This window comes from Uloborus diversus, chromosome 3 (assembly GCF_026930045.1).
Source record: "Uloborus diversus isolate 005 chromosome 3, Udiv.v.3.1, whole genome shotgun sequence".
NCBI lineage: Eukaryota > Metazoa > Arthropoda > Arachnida > Araneae > Uloboridae > Uloborus > Uloborus diversus.
The window spans coordinates 24,473,117-24,495,529 of record NC_072733.1 but is presented as its reverse complement, the minus strand read 5'-3'; the positions used below and the strand labels follow the sequence as shown (position 1 = coordinate 24,495,529).

Sequence of the window (22,413 nt, the reverse complement as noted above, 5' to 3'; positions counted from 1 at the left end):
CAAAAAAAAAAAAAAAAAAAATCTTCCTCACCAGGATTTAGATTAGATGTCATGTACCAAAAAATAAATGCAACAAGTGTAAACACAAGAGTGTTTAAAGAATCACTGAAACACAAATGCGAATTCGAATTTCTTTTGACAAAATCTTTTTTCAGTCATCACTACTTTCTCATGAAAGTATAAAAACCCCAAAAGCTTTTTGTTGCACGAAGCTAAGTTGTACTTTTGATAGCATTGTACTTTTTCTGCTAAAATACGTTTTGAGGCGGCAATGTGCTTTGCTTGATTGCCTAACATTGACAGATGAAAGGGAAACTGATGAATGACCAATTGCAAAGATTTGGGAAGACTTCTCAAGAAGCTCCGATACGTTCCTGTTAAAAGCGCCCACAGGGTACTAATTGTACTTAAGATAGGGCTCGATTTATGACTCTCGTTTGCAAACAGGGAGGAGCGGGGACGAGCACTGAGTACTCGTTTAAAGAAAGAAGTCGTTTTCTATTTCACTATTGAACTATGTTATCTTTCCATACGTTAGTAAAAGGGCGGCTTAAATTTTTTCACTTTTAGGAAGTCAAGATTACGCGATTACAAGGGGGAAATTACGGATTATTTTACTTAGATTACAGTTACGATTACGCATGAAAATCCTGATTATGATTTCGATTACGATTACGGAAGTATCCCATCAACAGATTACGATTATGATTATGATTACAGAAAAACGTAATCGATTACTCAGATTACGATTACGTAATCGGCGATTACTCCAAGCCTGATATATATATATATATATATATATATATATATATATATATATATTAGGGTGGTCCTTATTTATATGGGAAATTTTTTTTTTTCGGAATTCAACAAGTGACGCCCATTAGTTTTGTGACACTATAATAAAAAGTAATTGGTGCAAAATTTGAACTAGATCGGTCAATAATAACACGTGCCCCTAGGACGTTGAACTTTAACACTTGATAATTTTCTCACAAATCTTCGAGTTTTTACTTCAGACCTCGTACATCGTTTCACCTATGTTTGCAAAATATTTTTGCAGCGAGGTAGCACTATAATTTATCTTTTTAATTACTTCATATCGTCTAAAGATTGTATATTGAATAAGAATGAAACATTGCTTTAGAAACTTTGCCTTAATCGTACGCTTTTCTCAATGTATCTCAATCGTGTGCATTTTTTTTCCCGATAGTCTTGGATTGTCTGTAAAATACTAAATTGCTTTTGTGACTCATATTTGGTAAATTGATTGTGAAATTCTTCGATTAATTGTGCTCCTCTTTCAGTTGTATCATTGACAACTTTCAGTATTTTAACGATATCTCTTCCCTTTAAATAGCTTCCTTTATTTTGCCATGAATCAGGATCAAATAGGAAAACATCTTTTGGTGTTTATAACTTATCAAACAGTTTTATTGACTTGTAATTGATTCTATAAAGAGGAAGATCTTTACTAAGAAAGTATTCCAAATCATCTACTGTTATTTGGAATTTTTTATACAGTCATCAGACACGTCTTCTTATTCAGCAAGCATTTTTATGAAGTAGTCTTTTCCTATCTTCAAAGTTAATTCCTTCATCCAATACGGACAAAGCTACTAGTTCATCCCCTAAGTACCATAAGTGATTTATGAATTTTTCAATCACTGTTTCTGCTACATGTTTGTCATCATTTTGTACGCTGCAGGTTTTTTAGACACTAGACTTTATATTAATTTAAAAGGCCTACAATGGGTTGCTGCGAAAAGCTATATCTTCATACAACATTTAACTGTAAAACAGCATTTACGGGCAATCTCTTCATGTAAGGTCAATTTAAATTGTTTTCTAAATATATAAATATTCAAACAATAAATTCCTTTTGACCCCCATCTGGCTCACAGAGAAGCTCCAGGTTGCCGAAACATATCCCTGTAGGAGGGACGACGTCACCAAGAAATATTATTACACGTTATGAGAATTCTCTGTAATATTTCTTTATTCCGCTTCCTATGAACAATAATATGTCATCAAATTCTTCTTTTAGAATTTAAGTGGTATGTGTAATTTTTGAATTTTGAAGCGCTTAAATAATGGAATAACCAGTCTAGAACTAAGAAAGGCAAGAACTTCTTTAAAGACACTCAGCAGTACGATTTCAAGTGCATGATGGTAGCAATACAAATGCAATATATCACCGTTCAGCTTTTGCCCTAAAAACTTACATGCACAATTTATACGGCCGGTATTGTAAGCCGCTGTATAAAACACTACAGCTTGAACAGTTAGCAATAATGAGCAATCATCTAATATATCATATACAACTGAAGAAATATCTCAGAAATTCTGAGTAGCTGTTCAACATTGGAACCTGAAGCTATCATGGTAAGCCTATCGGCGTTTTTTTCCAGTTACATCTGGATGTAGTTTTGTATCCCAGGGAATAACTAAAAAAGCTAAATTTAAATTCATGAAATCTGATTTTACCTCTCGAAGATTTTCTCTTGCTTTCTTAAGGGATGTACGATTGATCATAAGGTTATTTGGATTTAAATTTACTGCATCTACATAAGTTGTTAATAAATGAGCAGCATCTTTGTTCCTAATATGGCATTTCTCTAACATTGATGAAATGCGAGCAGATCTCAATAGTTGTCAAGCTTTTTTGCGTTGTGGTAGACCAGATATAGAAAAAAAGTTCAACAGGTTAGGATAGATACCCATTTCGGTTTCTAAATCTTGTGAATTACAAGAAGAATTTGATGATAATAACGGGTTATGTACTGAAATAGAAAACAGTTAAAAGTATAGATTTTTACATTTTTCCAATCTGGAATTTTTTTAAAATTTATATTTTAGATATGGAAAATAGTTTATTTTTATGGTAGGGTAATCGAGGATTTTTCAAAATTTAAATTATAAGAATGCATAAACATTTAAGTACATAACTAATTAACAGTGAATTAAAATATAATTGTCATTACTTATATTTATAGCATGGAAACCTAGTGACCCTATTTGCCACACCTATTACATACACAGAAATTTTTCTAAATCAACACCCACAAAGCCTAGAGGAGGCAAATTGTTGTTGTCAAAAATCATTCATTAATGGCCTTTAGAATCCCTTGGGTCCATCTTGGTGGAAAGAAATGATCCCCTGCCGCTTGGTATGAAACGAGCGCGAATAGCGGTATTCTGTCCCAAGGCCATTGGTGTACATGTACCCTATGTAATATGTAAAATTTTACAGAATGAAAGTGAGAGAATGGTTGTTCTGGAAGTAGCAACATCTATTGAGGTTCAAAATTACTTTAAATATGAAACCTAGGAATATTTTTACATAAAAATGAGAAAACCCGCAATTTTTTCTTCAAAACTCAAAAAAGGGGGCCCTAGGGGCACGTGTTAATATTCATGGATTGACTTAAAATTTTAAATGGATCATTTATTTGTATAATGGAACAAATTGAGGGGGCGTCGTGTAAAATATCTACAACTTCAAAAATAAGGACTACCCTAATATATATATATATATATATATATATATATATATATATATATATATATAGGGTGTGGTGGGGGAAAGTGGTCAATGGGGTAAAGTGGTCATACGTCAAATAAATGGCTATAGCTTGGAAATAAACGTTCGAATGAATGTGAAACTTTTATTTTAGAGTAAAGCAGTTAGAAACTACATTTTGAGTACAAAATTTTACAACTGGCAAAATTTTATTTGGTAAAAAAAATATTTTGCGTGAACATGAAAAATTTTAAAATCTAAACACCTATTTTAACATTCTTGGGAAATTTTGTTTGTTAGAATTAGGAACAGATTGACTGTACAGGAAGCTACCTACATTTCTCAAGAACTCTTCAGTTAGCGGAATCTATTTTAGATAATTTTTTAGAACAATTTAAGTAAGATGGGGTAAAGTGGTCATAATATTAGGCTTAACGAATATTGTTCTTCTAGTGACACTTAAGCTATAGGTATAAGGCAGATACAAATTAAATATTAATTTTACTCAATATGTATTGTTTTTACAGTAAACGGGGTTAAATATACGAGTATATGCGTATATTTACGCATATATACTCGTGTAGACATGTACATAGACGTATTCACATAAATGCGCCAATAAATACATATATGGGTATCTGCAAGTATTTTTTTTCCATACAGCTATACATTCTACTATACACGTATACGCTCGCTTATACTCGTATATATAAGAACACTTATATACTCAGCTAGACACGTATATACGCGTACGTACTCGAGTAGACACTTACATACAAGCATATGATGTAAAAGTATACAGGGTGAGTTTACATTCTTGAGTAAATTAATAAAAGGTGTTAGAGAAGAGGAGAAGAAGCAAGAGTTAATAAGGAACATATGGTCACAAAACACAATGCTGACGCGCTACATGCACGCAAAGTGAGAAATTGATGGATGCAAAAAAAGTCACAAATTTCTCTCTCTCTCTCTCTCTCTCTCTATATATATATATATATATATATACAGGGGTCTGGCCAGAGGATATTTGGGTCCGTTAACGGACCCTTCACAAAAATCCGATCAACCAAAACAGACCTTTCACAAAATCCCTATCAAACAAAACGGACCTTTCACAAAATTCCGATCAACCAAAACGGACCCTTCACAAAATTCTGATAAACAAGATCGGATCTTTCACAAATTGTTTTTTGAAGGAGCAAATCTGAAAGCAAAGTAACGCATATTAAACCGATAATTTTTGGAACCTTACTTAAAGTCAAATTAGAGGGATCAGCTTATACAAAATCTGCTAATTTTGCAAAGAAAAAAAAATCGGCACTCTTGTGATGCTCCTGCAAGCGATAAATTGCTACTGCCAAATAAATATAATGCTTGTTGTTTGCTTCTTGGAAAGAAATTAACAGCTGGAAATAAGTTTGGTTTCAAATAATTTTGTTTTATCACAGCCAATTAGAAGCGGTGTTGTTGTAAACTTTTCTGAAAAGGCGTTTGGTAAGCACTTTTCTCCCCCACTGATGATTTAATAAACAATAATAATATATATCAGCGAAATGAACTTAAAACTGCAAAGGGATAGTAAGGGTGGGGAAAAAAATGTGATCGCTTCAGATAGGGTTACTAACTTCAAAATTATCGCCATTTAGCGTCTGGCATTAAACCTTTATAATGACTTGATTAGAAAATATTCTCATCATTTTACCAGCTTGTCAATATTTGCGTTTCTATGGTGCGGTGCAATGTTCAACTGTTATTTTGGGAGAAAATTATATGGGTTTGATTTTTCGATGCTAACAAGGATGATTAACTTTAAATAAACTGTTTTACTTGCCTTTTTTTTTCTTTAGATGTCTACATTTTTAAAAATACAATCTTTTAACATCCGATATAAGAATCACATTTTGTTCATTTTTCAAGCTAACTTCGTTTTATTAGGATGCAAATAAATGAAAAGTCTATTTTTGTTAGAACACGCACTTCAAGTTTTTAAAGCAAAATTCCATTTTCTTTTATGACTCAAAAATTAAAATGCTGAATCAATGGTTTAATTTTATTTTTGCTTTAGCTGTGTCCACAGATATTAATGATATGTTTATCATAGGACTCTAAAATGCAATTTAAAAATAATTTTATCAAAAATATTTCTTTTACAAGCCGTTTTTATGACTTTGATGCCTTCACTTTGAGAATTGCGATCTCTTTGCATCCGCTATGGGATTCCGATATTTTGAATTTTTGATGTTTAGTACGCTTTGTTAAGAAGTAAACAAATAAAATCTATTTTTATTTTTGTTAAAATCACGGAATTTATAAGTTTTAAACGAAATTCTGTGCAATTTTAAGAGTGTCCTGGGTCAAAAAGTTAAATGCTGAACCCCCTCGTCTGAATTTTATTTATTATTATTTTTTTTTGTTACAATTATTTTAAACGCTGTACAGAAATATTTCTAGTATAATTTAACATAATGTAGAATGATAGATAAATATTGCTACTTGAGTTAGCGATACCGCCCCCCCCCCCCGCTAAATACTAGAAAAACACCCCAGAATGATATTCTCAACATAGAAGAGGAAAACTCTCTATTTTAAGTTTAAATTGATGTAGTTTGTACCTGCTCTAAATTCTAAAATTTCGATTTAACAAAAATTTTTTTTTTTGCGAAATTATTTTATTTTTCACAAAAATAATTCACTTTTCACAAAATTATTTTTTTTTCACAAAAAACGGACCCTGTGAAAAATCCTGGACAGACCCCTGATATATATATATATATATATTACACAAATACAGTTTTACACAACATTTTAGGACTTAAGATGGTTTTAAAGCGATTGATGAAATTTATGGCCTTTAGCTGTAATACATGCGTTGCATTCACAGATCCCTCTCTGTTGCAATAACGAGACTTTTGAAAAACTTTCATCATCCGCTGCGCCTTTGATGCGACGCGTGTATTAGAGCTACTACAGACCGTAACTTTCAACAACTGCTCTAAATATTTCTTAGAAACTAAAATGTTAGGTAAAATCATCTTTGTGCAACAAATTTGTGCCCTGCTTTGCCTCCTGGATTTGTGTGCATGTAGCCCGTCAGTTGATTATAACTTCCTTATGATTCTTTGCTTCTTATCCTCCCCTCTCACACCCCTTTGATTTTTGCCCAAGAGCTTAGATTCACTCTGTAGGCCGACATGTATATAAGCGTATATTCTCGTGTATACATACATGTACTGGTGTATACACGTTAATGTACGTATATACGTCTATACAGGTATATAATCGTGTGTACATGTATACATGTGTATATACTTGTGCTTCCATATTATATATACGTGAGTAGACACGTACAAAGACGCACTCGATGTATCCACGAATTAACTCGTGTATACGTATATGTACGCATGTACACTTATATATGCATTATATACGTCTACTATACACATATATACTCAAGTATGCACGTATTTTCTTGAGATACAAATACATGCGTGCATATGATGTTTCGTTTATACTCGTAATTACTCGTATATACACATGACACGTACATATACGTGACACGTATATACATGTGACACGTATACACTCCTGTAGGTAATCAAGTATGCATGCTTATATACTCGTATAAACTTGAGTAGGCACGTGCATGCATGTATCTGATGTATACATGTATCTACTCATATAGGAACGTGTTTACTCGTGTATAACACGACACGTATATATTCGTGTATACAGGCATGTACTCGTGAATATACTTGTAATTATAAAAACAACTGAAATATACAAGTATTAGGGTTTCTTTATAATGGTTTTGCTACTATTTTTAACTATGACCACTTTCCCCCACCCCATGGGGTAAAGTGGTCATAAAAACATAGGGAAACGAAAGTTCTATAAAACTACGAAAATCAATATTTTTCTTCTTAAAATTCAATGTACCGTGTTCTTTAATAATGCAATGTAAAATAACAACAAAAAAAAGTTGAACTGTTTAAAGAATTTGTTGCATTTATTATCCACCTAAGTTGAAAACCTACGATTTTATGACCACTTTACCCCACCAGACCCTATATATTATAATAAAAGTGAAAAATATTGAAAAGACCACACCAAGAGGCGACTCGGTATGTCTATGGATTGTTTTTCTGGATATGTTTTTATCTTTATTTTATTGTTTTGTTGACAACTGGAATGAACTTTATCAGGTTGAATAATGGACTTGGCTGTGTTTACGTGGATTTCAAGGTAAGACAATTTTGTCATAGGCAGGTACTGTCCCGTGGATGGCTAATTATCGGAACTTGTTTTCCTAATTAGTCGAGGCGAAACCCCCTGCTTTTAGTTTTAGGTTTGAGCTCTAGTTTATTGTTTTTAGCTTAGCAAGTGGTGCGTTTGCCCATTGTTTACTCTATATTACATGTACTGGAGCTTAAGCATTCTCTTCTAGTTTATAATTAAAATTTTGGTCTTTTGACCATTATTAATGAATCCTCCACGGCTGATGAGCTCTGGATTCACTCTTTATCTATTCCTACTTAATAGCTGTTTGCATTTTTCCTTTTTATCATCTTTTGTTATTTATAATTTGTTTAATATTTGTAATTCTGTTTGCTTAATTATTTTTATATATATATATATATATATATATATATATATATATATATATATATATATAATAAAAGTGAAAAATATTGAAAAGACCACTTTGCTTTTACCCGATGTTACTCTATATTGCAAGCATGGGTGCAAGTTTGGTGATGTGTTCAAGACGGAAAATATTTTCAGCCCCCCCCCCCCCACCGCCTGCAGGGTTAAGGAAAAATTTGTATGTATAAATGTTGCAGATTTTAACAATGTCAGTTTTGCAATCTGTTTGATTTAAATTTTAAGCCTTAAAATTGTAATATTTAAGTGTTTTGACATCATAAGTCCAAAAAATCTAAAATCCGGCAATAAGGGGGGGGGGGAAGGGTCTGGGAGCTCTCTCCCAGAAATTTTTTCAAATTGAAGTCCAAAAAGCGCTGTGGTAGGCCATTTTGGTAAAGTTCAGGGAAAGGAGGAGTTCAGGGACTCTTACATCAATTATTTCAAACTGATAGTCCCAAAATCACAATATTGGGCAACCTTCAAAAAATATTAAAGAAAGAGGGGGGGGAAGGGGACGCTATGGGCTTTCCCAAAATCGAAGATTTAAAAACGAAATTGTAATTTAAATTTCATAACGTTTATACGCTTTTTGAATGCACTATTGAAGGGATGGAGTTCAGGAACCCTCCTTCGGCAATATTTCGAAATTGAAGTTTCAAAAACGCAATTTTAGACGATGTTGGATAATGTAAGGGGTAAAAGCAATTTGCAGCACATCACCATTAGTTTTTTGCCGATCCTAAACATTTTTGTTGTAGCAATAAAATTGCTTAGGACATAAGATTTTCACTTTTGCAACATAAATCAGTTCTGATTCAAAAGTCTACCCAAGGTAGCGCCAACAAACTAGAAAAGAAGGAAAGGTGGGGGAAGGGTAAGGCCGACTAATGATAATGAACTGTCACCATTCTCCCACAGTCTTCATTTTGAAAAAGAATTCTTTTATAAGATAGCAGGTGGTGAAATTAGCAATAAAAAATCGCTTCAGTGAAGTAAATATATTTTTTAAACAGGGTACCTTTCCAACATTCATTAATTAAAAAAAGAAATAGGGGAACTGAATCCTAACTCCAGGCAGAGTTCCCGAATCACATCCCTCTTAAGGCACTCAAATATAGCCAAAAGTGGCGCTTTAAATATTTCAGCATCAAAGAATTTTCGGAGAACTCCCGAACCCCTTCCTCTGAGTTCACCACAAATGTCCAAAATTTCAATTTTTAAGGCTTCAGTTTCTAAATTGTTTTGTAGGAATGGTACCCCTCTTACCTATAAACATGACTTATGATAGCCTAAAAATTTTAATACTTTAATTTTGGAAACTTTTTGAAAAAATCTTCCTACACTCTTCCCCCTTAAGTCATCCAAAGATAGCCCAAAACAAAGCTCTTAAAATTTCAGAAACTAAAATATTTCGGGCTGGGGGTGCGGAATACCCCGCCTCCCTTTCATTGTGTTTACTAAACGCAGTGTAAGTTTTTGTTTAAGATTTATTTTTCTATTCAGAGAGCACCTCCCTTCCACACATCGCCAAAGACAACCCAAACTTCAATTTCGAAAATGTTTCGAGAAAGACCCCTGAATTCCCCAACTCTTAACTCACTCAAAAATAGCCAAAATAGCATTTCAATACTTCGGAGAGAGAGACCCCTCCCCCCCCCCCCCCGAACTCTTTCCTCTAAGTTCACTAAATTTTACTTAAATTTGCGGTTTCCCCCTTTTCATTACCGAAGATTTCAGAATTTAAATTCTAAAACGTATTGAGAGAAAGCCTTCGAATTCCCTCTTCTTAAGTCTTCCAAAGATTACCTAAAGCTGAGTTCTGAATGCTTCAGCTTTGAATATTTTTTGGGAAAGGAGAACCCCGAACCCCAAGACGGTCCAAAGTTGCGCTTTTAAGACTCCAGTTTCGGAATTTCGCCTAAAGAGAGCCCCCTCCCTCCCTCTTGACATTGCCAAAGACAGCCTAAAAGATTTAAGACTTCAATTACAAACACTTTTCGGGAGAGGGTCGCAAATGCCCTTTAACTTAAGTCATTTAAGTATAGCCTCAAATAGTTTTTAATACATCAGCTACAAAACATTTTCATGTTAGAACACCAAAACCATCTCTCATAAATTCAACAAAGATTGCCTAAATTAGTGTTTTTAAGACTCCAGTCTTCGATTCTTTTTTAAAACCCACTTTTACATCATTAGAGACAGCCTAAAACTTTTTGACTTTTAAATTTTTAAGAGTTTGCAGTGGAGAAATATCGAACCACTCCTAGCTTCAAAAATATTTTCAATTCAGTTTTTCGATATTTTATACTGTAACCCTTGAGTAACACCCCCCCCCCCCTCCTTAGATTGTCCAAGATATCAACGTTTTAAGACCTCAGTATCGTGGGTTAATTTGCGCACAGATTACCCTCTTCGCAAGAGCAGCGTTTTTTCTCAAACTCGTGCGCTGCCGTTATTTTTCTCCTTTGCTTTCTCTCCCCCCCCCCCCACACACCCATATTTCCATTCTAGCGAGTGTTCGATTCAATGACATTAGAATTTAGTGATACCTCAAGTCCAGCTTGAAATCTCCCCCCCCCCCGATTATTTCCAAAATTCCCATTTTCATTAAAATCTTCAAAATCCTTGATAGTTTCTGTTTTACCTGGTATGTGAACGCCCTTTGCTGAGGCGAAAATATTTCATCCTGTCAGCAATCACTCTCAAACGGTGATGCAGATTCAACTCTTAAGGCATTTTAAGAGCGTACATAATTTTCATTTATGCGTGTAAAGTTTGCAAAAAAAAAAAAAAACACAAATGAAAAAAACGAAAGGATGATCGAAAATATCATGAGAAAAGGCTAAATTTTCAATTACAGCCGATTGCTTCGAAAAATCAGGGAGAATAGCGAGCAAATCCTCGGCCTGCAATGCAGTGAGTAGGAAATAACAAAGCTATACCTAAAAAAAGTCAAACGGCGCGAGCCGAAAAGCCACTCCTCCAAAAGCACGTTGCAAACAAAACAAGCACATGGCGGAAAACAAGAGAGAATGTTGATGTAAATTCGTGGTTATGGAACGGTCCAGTAATATTAAAGCATATTTTTCAAACACTCAATTTTTCTTTTTTCATTAAAAATTAAAAGAAAGTCATTGAATTTCTTTCCGTCCCGACCTCCGTCTCGGAAATTTTGTCAAGACGGAAATCCGTCCTGAGACGGAAGGTCTTGCACCCATGATTGCAAGTACTGGAGCTTAAACATTCTCTTTCAGTTCATAGTTAAAAATTTTTGGTCTTTTGACAATATTTAACGAATCCTCCACGGCTGATGAGTTCTGGATTCATACTTTATCTGTTCCTATTTAATAGCTATTTGCAATTTTCCTTTTTATCATCATTATTTTTATATAATTTGTTTAACATTTGGAATTTGGCTTGCTTATTTTATATATATATATATATATATATATATATATATATATATATATATATATTTTTTAAAAGCAAAATTACCATTTTTTATTTTACTTTATTTTTTAACTTCATTAATATTATCATTATTATTATTGCTATTTACTTATTTGTTTTTGGTAGTTTATATGTTTGGGTATTGATTTTTGCAAATTCAATTGAAAAAAAATATTTTCCCTGTACTTTCCAGGTTTTTGAGGAAAATTTCCAAATTCCTTGGATTTTCCGTTTTTTTTTCTTTTTTTTTTATTGATTTTTGAATTTCCTGTTTTTCCCTATTTCTTCAGGTTTCCATGCAGCGTGGCAACCCTGGTTTATTTCGTTTACGTATTTTTTTAAAAACGCACATTTTTTATTACAAAATTTCTATCAAAAAGTGCCTTTTTTATTGAATTGAAGTGCCTTTTTTATCTGAGGGCAACCTGCCCATTTTTTGGTTTAGGAGAAACACTAGAAGTGCAACTGCAACTTGTGGTCTGTGCGTCAAATGTGACGCATCACTCTACCAATATACCCCACTGCAACCTGAAATTTGCAAGACTCCTTTTTTTCTAATTTTTGGTAAAAATATACATATTTCAGTACGAATGCAACAATTGTTCAACATTCAGCCATTGCTAGAAAAAAAAGGTTGATGAAATAAAACAGTCAATAGAGCTTAGCTATTCAGTAAAACTTTGATGTTTGATTATTTTTTCAAAGCCAAAGATACCATTTTTTGCAAATTGACACATTTTAATTTGCACTTAATCTGTTTCAATGTGTTATGAAAAGAATTTGTAGCTCAGTTTTATGTTTCCTTTTGCTTACACTCGGAAAATGGGTGTTGTACTCCAAGCACATTGAGGACCCTCCCCCTCCCCCCCCCCCCAACCTCCAGATTAGTAGTTGTCAATCGCCAGGGGGTGACCATTTCACTGAAAATGGCTACCATGTTCAGCACATCAGTCAACAACTTTACCTTGGCAATGTAATTTGGAGCAAATTCCCTCAGGAAAACTTATTTTTTGTTCTAAATGGAGTTTTTTAGAAATAGCTACCATTTTTTTATAACTATGGTAGCCAGTGGCTACTATTCAGAATTCCTATTACAGAGGTCCTCCCCCCCAACTATCTGGACTTCAACCTTTCAGATTGCTATATTTCTTAATATTTTTGAAATGGCACACAGCACATTCTATTAAAGTACAGACATTTTTATCTGGGTCTGTGCCCCCCCCCCCTCTCTCCTCCTCATCAAATATCAAAAGAGAGATTTATTGGGTCCTTGAAATATTCTTTCTAAACTCTTAAAAGAGAATTTATATGTTTAATAAGTTTTTGAAAGATTATTATATACTTTTATCAAAACCAGAGATGATAACGTTAAATCACCAAGTTGAATTGGCACAGAACGACCAACCCCCTGCTGTTACATTCATATTTCACAGCATTCATCCTATAGGAATAAGTAATTGTTAGGCATGCTTTGCAACCAAATACAGTGAATTCCAATTTTAGGTTATGCATTATATAAGTTGTCCCCGCATCCAACTTCATTTTCTGCTTGTCCCTGAAAGTTGCCATACTGATCAGGGAGTCTCAAGAGGTCAAGAGGTCTGTCTAGGATTTTCCAGTGACCTATTTTTATTAATTAAAAAAAAAAAACCTCTTTGGTGAAAAATGAAATCCCTTTGTGAAATTTCAAACTGTAAACCAAAAGTTATGTATCAAAATATGTATTAAATTTCTAATTTGCATACTGCTTTTATTAATAAATGAGTTCGATCAAGGTCTAATTTGGTCAATTGAAATTTTATGAAATCTGTTTCGATGAATCCGAATTATTTGACGGGTACCTTTTAAGAGTCATTTTTTTAAAGCTGGACAAAGCGAATGGGGGCTTGATAGTTGACACCTTCAATTTTCCTGAAACTTTCAGGATATTTTACTAGTATTATGATAAGAAAAAGTGAAGCTTCTTTCCTCTTTAATTTGACTTGTTGGTCATTGAGTGGAGGCCAAAGTTCAGGGTCGTGAGAAAAAAGAGCTAAATATATGTTTTGCTTCAACAGCAATGAGTGGACCAAGCCAATTATTTTAAATAATTATACTACTTGGTACTAGGCACATTCTAGTAGAAAAACTTTGATGACTCACTCATGGCTTTGAGGGCAAAGGTCAATTGCAAATGCATTTTTTAAAACTTTTTTGCCTTGTTTGGGCCCGGATAGTTGCTATGGCCGTTCTTCTCACAAAGCTGATCCGCCATTTTAGAGATCCTAGATCCTCAGGATTCGGATCTCGGAAGCTGAAAATTTTCACAGGTTTGTTTCAAAGACATGTATACACCTCTATAAAATTTCATCCTATTTGGGGATGATCGAGCAGGGACAGTTTTAAAAATTTAGGTCAGTTGATGTGGAATCACTCTGATATAACATTGTGACAATTAACATGCATCTTTGGTTATCTTTGACTTGATAATGATCATAAATCGATGCTATATTTTAGGAAGAGGATTGTAATTGGGTAAGAGATTGAGTTCATAATTACATTAGAATTTGCATATACACTAGTAATAAACTTTTATAAAAAAAACAAATTTATTAAATTTGGCTCAAAAGTAAAAAACAGGTTTGATAGATAACAAAAAATGCAGGTGAAGTGTGCATGATGTTTATATCAGAGTGATTCCACGTCAACTGACCTGATTCTTCAAACTGTTCTCGCTCAATCATCCCCAAATAGGACGAAATTTTATAGAGGAGTAGAGATGTGTTTGAAACTAACCTGATGCTAATTTTCAGCTTCCGAGATCAGAATCCTGAGGATCTAGGATCTCCAAAATATATTGCTTCAAAATGGCGGACCAGCCTTGTGAGAAGAATTACCATGTTGTGGTCAAGGTTACAGAAAACTTTATTATGCTGGAAGCATGAAATTTTGGGAGCTTCAAGTACATTTGGCAGTTGATTCGTTCTAGTATTTATGTGAGTTTGAGCTCATACCATTTTGAGTAGCATGCATATAAACTCTTGAAAAAACGCGCTTTTATACTGAAATCATCATTTTTGAGACCGAATTAAGTAAGATGCTTAGATCTCATGGTTTTCTGACATGGGTCTAAAACTACATCACATAGAGCATAATTACAGCTCTTGCTCTAAGCTATTAACTCAGGCGTTACAGAGTAATTGACCTAAAACTTTGATTTTTTTTTGTTTCAAATTATCAACTTTGAGAACGAGTAATTAAATAAGTTGATTAATTGTCATGGGTTTCCAACTTGGACCTTAAACTACACCGCTCGGACTAATAACTAGAGCTGTGTCCCAAAGTTGTTGACCCGTCGTGATCAAAGTTATTGACCTCTAAACTTGGCCCTTTTAAAATAATCATCGACTTTGAGACCGTTTAACCACTAAAAAGTACTACCGTTTAATCATATACTTATTTCCGAGGGTTACTCACAGCTTTAGCAGACATCCGGGCCAAAACAAGGAAAAAAAGTTTAAAAAATTGCATTTTCAATTGACCTTTGCCCTCAAAGCCATGAGTGAGTCACCAAAATATTTATACTAGAATGTACCTAGTATCAAGTAGTGTCCTTATTTAAAAGAATTGGCTTGGTTCACTCATTGCTTTTGAAGCAAAGCAATCATATATTTAGCTCTTTTTTTTTTTTCATAACCTTCAATTTTGAACCCTACACAAGGACAAACAAATCAGTTTTTTAAAAAAAGAAATTTCACTTTTTCTCATAATCCCGCTTACACATCCTGAAATTTTTACGAAAATTGAAGACATCAACTATCAAAAGTGTCCAGCTTAAAACAAAATGACGCTTAAAGAGTTGAAAATTTGTGAAGGATCCTTAAAATAACACAAATTTCCTCTGGCGAGACCCTTGCTGATAATAAAATATTTCCTATTCCAGTAACCCTTACTCAGAAAATCTGCTTCACATGTTTTTCTACAAACAGATCAAAATCATTTTTCATCTGCAGGATCATACATTTTTTTTTTAATTTCTTTTTTTTTTAAAGAAAAATTTGTTTTGTAGCACTTTAATGCCATCCTGGCATTCTTTTCATCGTTTGGATGATTGGAGGAAACATCTTTCCCCTTTCACAGACAATCATTCTTCAATTATTGACGATCGGAGCTGCAGATGCTCTTCTTTTTGAAAATCTTTTCTAAGTTGATGATGCATGTATTGTCTTACTGTATAAAAAACTGCTTTGATTTATCGGATCTAATACCCTCTACAGATGATGAAGACTAAGAAAAAATAATGGAGGATCTCTAAACAGCTGAACAAGTGATTCAAAGCATAAATACCGAAAACAATTCTTTTTTGCAATAGCCAAGAAGAAAATTTGCACAAAAATTGTCAGCAGAGAACATGTTACAAATGAAATTGTAACTTAAAAAAAAAAAAGACAGATTACACATTTCATTCACGTATTCAATGGGTGAGTGTCGATTTTTAAGGAATATGTTTAGGTTTTTAACCATATCCCACATACACAGTTTTACATTTTCCCGCCTAGTGCGTTTTTTATCACTAGTCCGACAGACAACTTAAAATCAGGGTTCTACTACCAAGGTTCACTTGGATACGTTGACCACTGCTGACCAAAACAATCACAAATTTAAAATTCAGCAAAAATCTTCATTTTAACGTTTTTCCCAATTGGTAGCATAGGCTTTGTTACTCCTTTACTGGAAATTAAACGAATGAATTACCAACAATTTAAAGCACAAAAATGGCAAATTACTGCAGACACGTGTATCAGTGTTACTAGGAACAGAAGGATTCTACTTTTATAATTGGTTATGTTTTTCTATTATTTTTATGTAAACTAGCATTCCCCCCCCCCTTTAGGTTTTTTGTGTGTACATTTCTTTTTTATTTTTTGCTTTCATATTTTGTTTTGTGATCAACTAATTCCAATTTGTTTATCCTTTACTCCATTTCTCTATTTGTTACAATGTTATATTGCTTCGGTACATACCTTTTCCATTCAGTAAATTTATTGCTAGTTTTTTTGGAGTGGTTTCATTTATTGGACAATTTGCATTGCTTATGGGATTTCTTGGAAATTTATTACAGTAAAGCACCATTTATATGTTTCTGAAGGGACTGTACGAAAAAAGCGTACAAATGAAAAAAACGTATAGCAGGATACATTAATATGTATTAAACTCTGCAGGGACCAAATTAAAAAACATATAAATGATAAAAACGTATAAAAGAGAAATGTATAAACGGTGCTTCACTGTATTTAACAGATTTTTCCCCTGATGGAATTATGTAAGAAATTTCGGCTCTAGGCGTCATTTTGTCTTGTTAATTTCAATTTTTTGTTATTTACAGCTGTCTTCTGCTCCATCGTGTTACTTTTCTCGGGCAACTTTTCATCCAAAAGCTCACACTTCTTTGCATTGTAAAAGGTGTTTCTTGTAACACAGAAACATGTGTCTGCAGTAATTTGTAATTTTTGTGCATTAAAATGTTGGTAGAGTAAACTCCCGATTATCCACAAGGCGAATTATCTGCAAGTCAATCGACAATCAGGAAAATGTATTTTTGTAGTGAAAATCAAATACCAATGGCAGTTTTTCTCTTGTCAAAAAATTGTAAATTTTAACTCTGTTGTTTTTGCTTCATTTATTTATTTTATTGTGAATTTTATCATCGTACATGCACATTTATATGCAAAGTTTTGTTGTGCAAAAATACAAAACATTTTTACTGTACTGTATATATTTTCACTGTTTGAATAGAATATTAAGCATCAATACAGCTGAGTTTTTGAGGAAGGGTTATTTTTACTGTATTTGTCCCTCATTTTAGCCTTTTTAAGGTTTATCTGCAATTTTTACTATCCCCAGCACTTGTACCACTCAATTCCGTGGATAATCAAGCATTTATGGTATTTCATTCATTTAATTTTCAAGCACAAAGGTCCTTCATTAGAAATCTAATGCACATTTGGCAAAGTTTTGGTTTTGACGAAAATTATCAACGTAATAATGTGTAAGTACCCAATTCATATTTCTAACTGTCTCATAACATTATATTAATTATTGAATTGCATTTTGACACATATTTAACCACATCATAACATTGTGAATATTTTGCTGCTTTGTTAATGGTATCATACAACGATTATCATTAAAATTTTATCGGAAAAAAAAAAGATTTTGTATAACAGAATGCAATTATACTAAGCTATCATGATACAATTTTGGTATTTACGATTTGTTCTGTCCATCATTTTTGTCACACTAAAATCATCTCCAAATTAAAATAAGACCAAAATAATCTTCATCTGAAAAATTTTCAAAATGAGTAGAGCTAATTTGGCAACTCCATCAATTACAATCTATTGCGCATTTGGCGAAGTTTTGGTTTTGGCAACAAGAGTTGACAGAAGAATAGGCAAGTACCACAAATTTTATCAGATTTTTGCTAAAAAAGAAACCCCAGAGTTAAGCTTGTTTTGAAATATAGGCCTCAATATTGCAATAACTTATTCTGAGAACAAAAACGCCTTTCGCGACTATAAAGCAGCTTCGTTATCTATAAAGATGAGCACGCAGCTGAAGTATCATGTAGCTGGTAGCATTAACAGTCAAATACTTATATGCAATGCCCATGTTAAAGAACATTTTATTAAAAAAATAGAAAAAAAAAACACTAGTAGCATCGTCTGTGGTTTTGTACACAAAAATAGCCGCAAGTAACATAATTTGTTACCTAAAATTACTGCTATTAACTATGACACCTTATTTGGGAAAGATATTCTGTTATAGTTAGAAATGCTCCATCCATTTACCTATTGGCATCAGACTGATTAATTAAATTGGATCAATTAATTAAATCCAACTCCAAATGTAATAAGTTTTCTATAATATTCAAGACAAAATTTTAGCATAAGTTTTATGAAATTCATGCAAAAAATCAAAAACAATTTTCGAAGCACTTCCACGTAAAACCAAAATTTTAGCGAAAGAACACCTTATGATGGTCTTTCTACGTTCGAAATATGAAATATCACTCGCCCTTGAAAGTAAAACATTCAAAATTAACTGTCAGAACAATGAGCTAAAAATATTTTGCTACAAGTTTTACTGCAAATAAAGTTAACTCTCTGTGATAGAAGAGTACAAGAATTCGGAAGTTTAAATGCAATATCTACTGACAGGTCTTATTAATTTTGTCAACCTAATAAGAAAAATTTCACTGAAGAAAATAACTAGTAGTAACTTTACTTTCGTATTCAATAAGTTAGGAGAAAGAAAAATAGTTAATAAGCAAAAATTAGAAGGCAGAAATAAGTTACTTGAATCTAATTGAAATTTGCAGTTAATATTCTGATACTTTTAGATCATCATAGTACACCATCCTTTTAGCAACATTAACTTTAGAACTGAAAAGAATGGTAAACTTTACTGATTTATTGCTCTTTGTTTCAATAATTTCAACAAACATATGCAAATGACAAAAACGGAAATAGAGCCAAGCTCGCTCTTTCTTAATCATGATGAGGTCTTTTAACCACTTAAACATGTCAGATAATTAAAGATATCATTCTGACATACGTTTATGACGAACATAATATGTATTTTTGATTCAAGATATAATATACAAGAGAAGTACGATTATATTTAACGCCATCTTGTACATAATGAGAACATACAAAAATGTGCAAGCTAATCAAAACTGCGTAATCTAATTTTTGGAGTACATCTAATGATGTACGATTTTAGCGGAACATACTTCCATTGTTTTGCAAAGCAAAAATAATTTTTTAAGAAGCGACTTACTTGAAGTTCAGCCCTTTCAACTTCCCATTGGGCTCGTTCCATTTCAAACCTTGCCCATTCATGCTGAATAAAATGGAGGATTCCTGGGATGGAATAGTGAGGCCTTTGATTGTGATCTTCTTGGTTTTGTTTACTATTAATACTAATTCCTCCAGAAGGAAGACCTAGTTGAACAGTATGGTTTTGAGTTGCAGAAACGTCTTCCATCATTGCATGGTCGCCATTAACATTTTCTGATCAGCTTGTCAGCAATGCATGACGGGATATTTAACCCAAAACAATGCCAATCGAATACGAGAAATTCTAACAGAAACAATTTTTGCGAGGAACCCAAAGTTGGAAAATTTCAAGATAAAAATTAAAAAGAAATGTAAACGCTATTTATGCATGATATTCGTTGTCACAAAATGGAGAGATCATTAAATTTGGGTATTCTAGCTTCCTATTCAAGAAAATTTCTATTTGTGAAAATGAAGAAAGCATACCCATGATTAAAAAAAAATAGTTTAAGAGTCAATCTTTAATCTTCAAAAGCCAGAAAAAAGAGATTGAACGAGATATTACTTGATTGATTTAGCCTTTGATTACAGCGAATATTCTAAAAATGGGAGAACATAGAACTTAGAGCAGGATCCAGAGAGGGTTGGGGGGGAGGGGGAGGGATCGTCGAGGAGGGGCAAAGAAAGCGTCCTTTAGCATGCATAAGTTGTAAGTGCAGAAATGGTAAATATCTAATTGATAGTTTTGCAAGTGAATTTCATTGTGTTCTCCTAAAAATGTCAGAACAAAGAAGGGACAGTCAAAAGGCTTCTTTATGTTAACAAAAGAAGTCTTTTGAAATTTTTTATCTCAAAACTCTTGTAAAGAAACGATCAATCACTTATTTCTCACCAAATGCTTTCCTTTTTATCGTATATTTTCCACTTTTAGCTCTTCTTGGTTCCTAATCCGAAAAAAAGGCATAAAAGCAAAAATATAAAAAGATAGTGATTTTTAGCTGTCCCCCTCCCCCAGTTAAAAAAAAAAAACTTTTGATGCTGTTCAAAGTTAGATAACAGGGAAAACGCATCGGTTATGCAGCTCTCAACCATAATTTTTTTGAAATTGAAGTCATAAAAATGCAATTATAGATTGTCTTTTGTGACTTTAGGGCAGTGGCGGATCCACAGGGGGGGCAATTGGGGCGATCGCCCCCCCCCCAACAGACCTCGCGTTTTTTTTTTTTTTTTTACTATTAGGTTGCATACCAAAATAAATCGTTTTTGTTTGAACACTTTCTGAAGAATAATCTAATTTTTTTTCAAATTCAAAATTTATACATTAAATTTTTTTCATTTATGCTCAAAATTTAAATGATAAATGTTAAAAATTGAAAGCGTATTTCCTTCTCAGCGTTTGTTTTATATCGTTCGAAGGTGTAATCATTCCTGCATATTTATAACTGGTGCCATACATACGTTTTATTTTTGCTCCAGGGGGGGGGGGTATTACATATTCCCTTAATTTGCGGTTTTTTAGTTGATTGATGTGAAAATACGGGTTTTTTTCTCCTTTATCTATTTGATAAATTTAATTATTTTATATATAAATGTGAGTTGATGAAGTCAGTAGCATTGCTACGGTGGCGCGGATGGGTTTGCCCCAGGTGGCACCCGAAATTGATCTTCAACTTTTTTTGAAAAATTTAAATGCTTCAATTCTAAAAAAAATTCCCCAACATTTCAATTTATATTAAAAATTATTTTGCAGGGCGGACATAAGCCGGGTGACATCCCCTAGAGTGTGACACTAAAATGAATATGAGAAATTTCGATGTTTCAATTCTGAATTTTATTTCCAGCATGAAAAAAAAATATTTTTTTTTCTATCAAACATATTGGTCTCACTAGAAGGGCATTTGAGGCGGCTGATACTCATATGGAGTGGGGCGGGGGGGGGGGGGGGGGCGGAGACACCCAAAACGCATGGAAGAGTTCCGGAAAAATGTAAATACCAACAGAAATTCGCATATGTTTTATAATTTCTCAAATTCATTGGTATCAATACGAGGGAAACGTTTATTTCGGATGATATCCCTCTCGGGGGGGGGGGACACAATTTCGTTTTGTTTATGAATATTGTATGAACTTCGTTTCTTTCATCGAACATTGAATAAGGTTTTTTTTCGCCTTCGGTTGATGGGGAGGGGTGAGGGGTGATAGCCCCCGGTTGACATCCAAGTTTGCTACGCCACTGATTAAGTGTAATTTAACAATGCTGCAACAGAATATGGTTTTTTAACAGATCAATTTTTTTTTAATTGTTAAAAGATCTTTTCTGTCTCTTGTATTTCGTATTTCCTAGTAAAATCTTATTCAAACAAAAGTAAACTACACTTAAAACGTTTTATTTTGATCCTAAATTTATTTTAATACTGGTTAAATAGTGGAAAATTATGTTTTGTATAACGAAAATTAACCGCTTTATTTGCTTCTGGTTCTATCATAAAAGCAATTTTTGTTACAAGATTTATTTCGATATATCTTTATTTAAACTTTTGTTTCGCGTTTTTTACTGCCGCTATTTGTAGTTATAGTGAACTTTGGTAGTTGCTTGTTTTCATTTTTTCTGCAATCATTAGACATTATTTTTATTCAAAAATGTATTACCGAGGAGATTCATAGAAATGCCTCATAAATCCATGTCATATCGATCTCTGAAAATCCCACGTTACATTAGAATGGTATTTTTTTTCATTCCATAATAGGATGAGAGAAAATATATAAAAAATGGCGATATAAGGGAATGTATTTCCTTTATTTGTAAGACTCAATTTAAAAGCTCATGAATGATCTTCGCAACGAAATAGCTTTTGTGCGTCCGATACTTTTAAACGCATGTGAGAACGGATGGGATGGAATCATAGGCGGCTCGTGGGGGCAACTGCCCCTCCTTTTCAAAAACAAAGGGGCACTGCCCCTCCGTTTTTCTAACTT

General features: G+C 33.2%; 1 protein-coding gene across 1 annotated transcript in view; it reads right to left on the bottom strand.

The window, feature by feature from the left end:
• The window catches only part of LOC129218143 (striatin-3-like), an 86,287-nt gene extending 66,621 nt beyond the window's left edge, over window positions 1-19,666 (bottom strand). The window contains exon 1 of the mRNA XM_054852356.1: window positions 19,439-19,666. Within this exon, the coding sequence (XP_054708331.1) occupies window positions 19,439-19,648 (210 nt within the window). The 5' untranslated portion in view covers window positions 19,649-19,666. The remainder of the gene's footprint in view (window positions 1-19,438) is intronic.
• Between the last annotated feature and the right edge of the window lie 2,747 nt (window positions 19,667-22,413).